Genomic DNA, 7,514 nt, shown 5'->3' on the forward strand with positions numbered 1-7,514 from the left:
AAAGGTCGATCGGCATACTCCGCCGATTCATACATAGTCGGATCGGTAAAAGGCCCGCAACCAACTCACCTACACCGACTTTCGGCACACGATGCCGAGTGATCCTGACAGATAACCTCGATACTCCCGCCAGAACCTGTCAGGGCACGTGTAGACCGTCGAAGACACTCCCACGAGTCCCACATTGAAACAAAGTACTAAGAGCATCACAAATGCTCTCTATAGATAGAGCTCATTGGCACAGCCAAAAGGTAAGACTGTTTACTTGACTTGTGCTTTCACACTATCAATAAAATTGATCTTAGTCTCTAACTTTGGCATCGGAGGGTCTTTGGCCGGCGCCACACTGGTGTCTTAGGCGTCGCCTGCCGTTTCTTCCTCCAGGCTGAATCCAGCGTTGCACCACGAGGAAGGACACCACAGACCGAAGGCTTCCTAGATCCAAATCATCCATGTCACCTGTAAATTAGCTTTATTTCTATCTGTTTAGTTTTAGGCGCGAACATTATCAACACTTTTTCTAAATAAAAAAAGGAAATAAAAAAGTTACAACGGGGAAAAACCTCTTGGACAAGAGGTCGCAAGAAAGTCAAAATAAAAAACAGTTACAACAGATGAAGGCCGGCCAAGGGAAAGGGCAAGATTGTGGCCAAGCATGGCCAAAGCTTATGTTACAAAGTTACCGATACACATAGGGCATCTTTTTCATGAAGTTTTACTGTTTCACCTAATTGAATTTTAGAATAAGCGTCATACCCAAAAACAAATGTTAGAATAAAGCGTTAGACACAAACACCAAAAAAAAAAAATTATATTAATAATAAATAAATACTTTTGCTTACCACTTTAACACATGGCACATGATATATTTTATTACCCTTCTTAATAATTGACACGTGTCTATAAGTATAACCATGGTTAATTTTTTATTTTTAATTTATGGAATCATGGTTATGCATATGAACATGTGTCAAATATTAAGAAGTATGATAATTTATTAATAATTTAAGGACATCTCCAATAGCCTCTTCAACCACTTCGGAATACACAAATAGGTGAGCCACATTATAAAAAAAATCTCTCCAACAATCTTTTCAAACTTAGTCATCAAAACTGCAACCTTTTTCTATCTCTTCAGGCCTGATAAGTTGACTTTAACTCTTCAAAACACTTAATTTTATTTTAGAAAAACAAAACATACCTTGAAAATGTTAAAAACATGCATTTTTTCTTCACATGTTTCATTTTTTCATTTTTTTTCCCCATAATATTGCATTAATTGAATTGAATAGTCTATTAGAGCACTTCCACTCATTTTCCATGACAAAGGGTAAGGGCAAGGCAAGGGCTGTTACTATTCATGTGAATAGTGGCAGCCCTTGCAAAAGGTTTGTTATGTTTCCACCTATTGTCATGGCAACCCAAGGGCAACCACTATTCACATGAGATATGAGAAGAGGAATTTGTATAGAGTTTTGGTGTGAGAAGTGAAGGATATGGCTAGGTATTTTTTTTTTTTTAAAATTCTGAAATTTTCGGTATTTTTTTTAAAATTTTGTTGCTGACGTCAGTAGCCCCCAGGCAAGAGCTCGGGCTCATTTTGCCTGTGGGCTTCCTTGGTTTGCTAGGACCTACCTCATGACCGGGCTGCTGAAGCCCACTGGAACCGCCACCTCGGGCTTGGGCACCCTTCTGTCCGGGACAAACTGAAGCGCTGGTATTGCAATTAGAGCAAAAATTATTCGAGTAGCAAATAAACATTTTCAAATTACCCCATAAGTCAACAAACTTTAATTTGTTACTACTATTGGACCCTAAGAGTGGGATGATTTATAAACTTTTCAATACTTGACATGTGTCCATATAATCAAAGTATGATGATTTATTAATAATTTAAAAGTAATAGTCAACATAATTAATGTGGTGATCAGAAAAATAATTTATTAATGATTTGACTTTGCCTGCATGTTTCGCTTAATGCCTCTTAGACATCAAAGTTTGTATATTTTGCATGGAATGTTTGTTTGCCAACTGCCACGCATTGAAACACAGCAAACACTTTGAAATAAAAATGTAATTAAGAAATGTCTGTTCACTCCAAAAAGTGTGGCTTTATATTTTTTTAGCACCGGATGTATATTGGTTTTAAGTTATTTGGGTCTGGACTGGGGTCAAATACGTTTTATATGGTTAGATTGTAAATACTCAAAATAAATACTTAATGATAAGAATGCTAAGGTTTGCTATATAAACCCCCTTCATTTGTGCATGCCATTGTCTGCAAACACAACCAAAACAAGAACTTCAAGTGGGAAATAATATTGCACCCAAAAAAACTATGGGATCTGAAACTCCTTCCACTCATATATTTCTGGTGTGTTTTCCAGCACAAGGACACATAAACCCCATGCTCAGGCTAGGCAAACGCTTGGCTGCCAAGGGCATGTTGGTGACTTTCTCCACGACTGAAAACTATGGCAAAGAGATGAGAAAAGCCAACAATGGCATCAGTGAGGAAGCCACACCAGTTGGCGCTGGTTTTATCAGGTTTGAGTTTTTCCCAGATGGGCTTCCAGAAGACGACCCAAAACAAACCGACTTGGAGTACTACGTGCCCAAGCTTGAGCTGGTGGGGAAGGAGCTGGTCACTCAGATGATCAAACGACATGCCACTGAAGGTCGTCCAGTTTCTTGCGTTGTCAACAACCCCTTCATTCCTTGGGTTTGTGATGTCGCCGTTGAGCTTGGGATCCCTCAGGCCACGCTCTGGATTCAGTCCTGTGCTGTGTTCTCGGCTTACTACCATTACAACAAGAAGACGGTGCCGTTTCCTACGGAAGCTGAGCCAAATATAGATGTTCAGCTGCCTTGTATGCCTGTTTTGAAGCATGATGAGATTCCTAGCTTCTTGCACCCTTCTGATCCATTTCAGGTCAGTAGAACTATTTCTCTGCATACCAAATCAAATTCCGAAATTTTGGATCAGAACTAATGTGATAATTTTATATTTTGTTTGTTCATGTTTCAGTCCAATCTGAAACTTTTTTGTTTCTAACAAGTAATATATTGATATGTCTATGTCATATCTCAATTTGTCATTAATTTGGATGACTAATTTCTTTATTATTAGTCAACTATAGTTATTAGTTCATTAATAATTGTTTGGCAGCACGGCATTGAGTGTTTACTTTTCTGGGAGGAATTTTGAATTCAAATCTAATAGACGAATGTGGAATCGATAAAAATATAATAAAAATAAAAATAATAGTAAACTTATAAATAATATGTTTGATTTCAGGTTTTGGGAAGGGCAATCTTAGGCCAATTCAAGAAGCTATCAAAATCATTTTATGTATTAATGGACACATTCCAAGATCTGGAGCCCCAAATCATCGAACACATGTCCCAAGTCTGCATAGTGAAGCCTGTTGGTCCCTTGTTCAAGAACCCAAAAGCTCCCAAAACAAGCGTCAGAGGAGACTTAATGAAAGCTGACGACTGCCTTGACTGGCTTAACTCAAAGCCCCCAGCATCCGTCGTCTACATTTCTTTTGGTAGCATTGTCCACTTAAAACAAGAGCAAGTTGACGAGATTGCTCATGGGCTTTTGAGCTCCGGGGTCTCATTTTTATGGGTCCTCAGGCCACCTGCCAAAGCATTTGGGTTAGAAAAACATGTTCTGCCACAAGGGTTTTTGGAAGAGGTTGGGGACAAGGGAAAATTGGTCCAATGGAGCCCACAAGAGCAAGTTCTAGGGCACACGTCGGTTGCATGTTTTTTGACTCATTGTGGCTGGAACTCTTCGGTTGAAGCCCTCACTTCTGGTGTGCCAGTTGTGACTTTTCCTCAATGGGGCGACCAAGTCACCAATGCCAAATTCTTGGTGGATGTGTTTGGTGTGGGGCTTAGACTCAGTCGGGGCATGGCTGAGAATAGGTTGGTCATGAGGGCGGAGGTTGAGAAGTGCTTGTTGGAGGCAACTGTGGGAGATAAGGCGGTAGAATTGAGGCGTAACGCTTTGAAGTGGAAGAAGGCGGCGGAGGAGGCGGTGGCGGAGGGGGCCTCCTCCGACCGGAGTCTAGAAGATTTTCTGGACGAGATTAGCAAGATCACGTCTGTTGCTTAGAACAAGTTTCAATTGACAACCACTTTGTATAATATTCAATAAGAATCTTGAATATTTGGCGTTACTTAATTTAAAATCCAAGCCTATAACTCAAATAAATTGTGTATGTATATACTATAGCTACTTATGTGTGTTATGTTTTGCATTAATGAGAATAATTATTATTTTGAGAAAAGTCAGGTTCAGCTGCTTTATCAACTCAATTAATTATATACTTTTTGTTGTTGTTAATGTGGATTAATTTGACCAGTTGATCAGGATAGTAAGTATATGGTCAGTCTTGAGTCTAGGTTCGAGAGCGACATTATAGAGCTTCGCATGAAGAGGGCCCCAAAATTTTTATACAAAGAGCTTGAGTCTTGAGTCTACAAGGAGTATCCCTCAATAGAAGGGGACTGATATACAGAGAGCTTCCATTGAGGGATCCCTTTCAAGATTACGATGTTATTTTGCGAGACGTAAACCGGTCACCGTTGCCTGGTGTTGCCTCACGTCTCATAAAATGGAATCCAACTCCTATGTGTTCAAGTGAATTTTGACTATGTAATTAATTTAGTCCGAAAATATTTTAGTTGTTGCGAAATTAAATTCATTAATTTTGATGGGAGGATAGGAGTTTCGATTTTGAAATCAAAAAAGAAATTGGCTTTAATTGTAAGACTCCTTTATGAGACCGAGGGCCATGCTCCTAGGTTATTATTGTCTTCCTAGATATTAAGTTGTAGGAATCATAGTTCAAGGACAACAAATATCTATGGCTCACATAACAAAATAAAAAACAAACAAACACATATCTGAGATTGTATATGATGTGGACTTGACTTTTCCGTAAATTCTTTTGTTATTCTTTACGTCTTATAATCTGGGATCCGTTTTGTCCTTTGAGGCCCTTAAAGTTCTTTAAAGGCAAGCATCTATTTGTCGTATACCTATCTCCGACAACATCAGCTAGGCCTTTTGGTGAGAGTCAAGCCTCTGCCAGACAAGAATTTTATAGAGGATTGGTTGGTGGATATTCCTATTATGGTGTCGATGAACAAGAGCCAACTGAGCAAGAGTTTGTTGAGCAAGTGTTTGGTGAGCAAAAGTTTCCTGAGGAAGAATTGCTGACCAAGAGGAGGCTGAGCAAGGGGAAGCTGAGCAATGACAAAAATGTCCTCAAAATTCAAAGCAGATGCCCCTCACATGTCCATTTAGACGGCAATGTGGATGACTTCTCTTTTCTTTTACGTGTTGAATATTACTACTAAGTACTGACTTCTCTTGTCCCCAAAAAAAAAAAATGTACCGACATCTTTAGGTACAGATGGTTCCATCTCTTCAACATCTTTAGGTACAATTTGAGTTGTCTCATATGAAAAGTTTCCATGGTTCCATCTCTTCAACATCTTTAGGTACAATTTGAGTTGTCTCATATGAAAAGTTTCCATTGGTTCCATCTCTTCAACTTTAAGGTGCATATTGCATGCAAACACAACTCAATAGTAAAATCAGTAAATAGCTTATATTATAGAATCATTGAATTTGTTTGGTGTCTTAATTAAATATTTTCAGAGCCCAAGAGGCCCAAGTTGGTGATGGCTTCATCGGATTTGAATTCTTCGAAGATAGGTGGGATGAAGACGAGCCCAAGTGCCAAGACCTTGTTTTGTACTTGCCACAATTCGGCCCGTTATTTCTCAAGTGATGGAAATGCAGATTCATTTCTTATGTTTGGTAAAATCAAGTCCAAATAATGCTTTATGAATAATAAAATCAGGTCCAAATATGCTATTACCCACGCCCCAAAAATTTCACTTTATTAGAACACTTCTAACAAATGAATTAAATAAATTTATAAGCGAAAGCCTATTAGGTCGCTTTTGTAACTAGATAACCATAATTGAAAATCGTCTTTACATTGGATGGTTTGGAGTTTTGATGTTCTCTACTTTATTGACCGCAACTTCTATATTTATTATTGCTTTAAGGGGAATCCCTAGACTTACCAATGCTTAGCTTTCAATTCCCCTCTGACCATAAAATGAAATGTGAATAACCTGTCCTCCTCTCAGAATATTTTGGCTTCTCAACGGCTCCTAAGGCCTCGTTTGGTGGGCCGGCTAGGATCAGATTGGATTGGGCTTCATATTATAGACTGAACTGGTTGAGACTGGACTCGAAAATCTTATATTTTAAAAAATTCTCTTTTTTCAGTGTCTTTTTTCCTTCAATTTTTTTTTCCCAGTTTCTCTCTTTATCAGATAAAATTCATTGTTTTCATGTCAGAAGAAAATCTATCTTTTTTAATTTATTATACAATATTTATATATAAAAAAAAGATTGTAGTTATCCAAAGAAAATGCTAATTTGAAATAAAAGAAAAAAATCGATAGTATAACTTCCAGATCCAAGAAAATACAAACTCAAAACAAGGGATGATGCAAATTCTTGAACGAAAACTAGATCTAAAAGATCTTCAATGAAAAGTGCTTCAATACTGGAAGGGAAACAAAAAGATGAATGATTTTTTCACAAAGATATCAAACCCAAAAAAGGGACTCGGAAGATTAGCTCGTTTCTGCATTAGTCTTCTAGATCAATGTCTCAAGCTCAACGTGGGTTTTGAAAGTTAGCTTATGCTGGACTGTTATCCGGGAAAAAAAAAGAAAAAAATTTGAATCCTAACCAGTCCATGATCCACTTAAGCTCACCAAACAACAGACTGGACCCATATTCATTTTAATTATATATATCCAATTCAGTCTAACCCACCGAACATAACGTAATAGAATTACATATTTAGTCAATAAGTCAATCTCTCATGAGATTATTTAGAAAGAAGGGCATTTCATCTTTATTGAAGACGTAGTTTATAATGTTGTGTCGTCCTTAAACACGTGATCAAACCTATACGATTGATTTATAAGCTCACACTGTTCCGCAGTTGTTAAATGCACAAAAACAAAAATAGGCATGCTTAAAAAAGAAACGTAAAATCATTTTGGCATTAGGCAATGTAACTTGGAGCATGCTCATCTTTCAGCTTGCAAAATATATTTTACTTTTTTTGGAGGACGTCTAATGATCTAATCATTGTTTGTTAGGAAGGCAATGAAAATGACCAAGTATATATAATCCCCACTATACCTAACGAAGAAAGCCAACATCGCAACTTGGAACTCTTATCTACAATTTTGTCTCTCTTTGGTGTGTGGTGCTTGTGTTTGATTCTGAGTTTATTATTACCATCAAGATTGAGCTAAGAGTCCTAACTTTCTAAATATTATGTTCCCATATCAAAACAGAGATATAGCCAGTTCTTGTGCCAAGCTCGACGTTGTGAAGAACTCATTAATTGAGTGTTGTCATTGTCGATGACAAATACACTTGTAAACTTTGGATCGCC

General features: G+C 37.7%; 1 protein-coding gene across 1 annotated transcript; it reads left to right on the forward strand.

The window, feature by feature from the left end:
• Positions 1–2,304: 2,304 nt before the first annotated feature.
• On the forward strand, positions 2,305–4,142 carry LOC117637603 (putative UDP-glucose glucosyltransferase). Its single transcript, XM_034372532.1, has 2 exons — positions 2,305–2,932; positions 3,299–4,142. The coding sequence occupies exons 1-2, from the start codon at positions 2,339–2,341 to the stop codon at positions 4,124–4,126; spliced, it is 1,422 nt and encodes a 473-aa protein (XP_034228423.1). The 5' UTR covers positions 2,305–2,338; the 3' UTR covers positions 4,127–4,142.
• Positions 4,143–7,514: the final 3,372 nt, after the last annotated feature.

Source organism: Prunus dulcis, chromosome 8 (assembly GCF_902201215.1).
Source record: "Prunus dulcis chromosome 8, ALMONDv2, whole genome shotgun sequence".
Lineage (NCBI taxonomy): Eukaryota > Viridiplantae > Streptophyta > Magnoliopsida > Rosales > Rosaceae > Prunus > Prunus dulcis.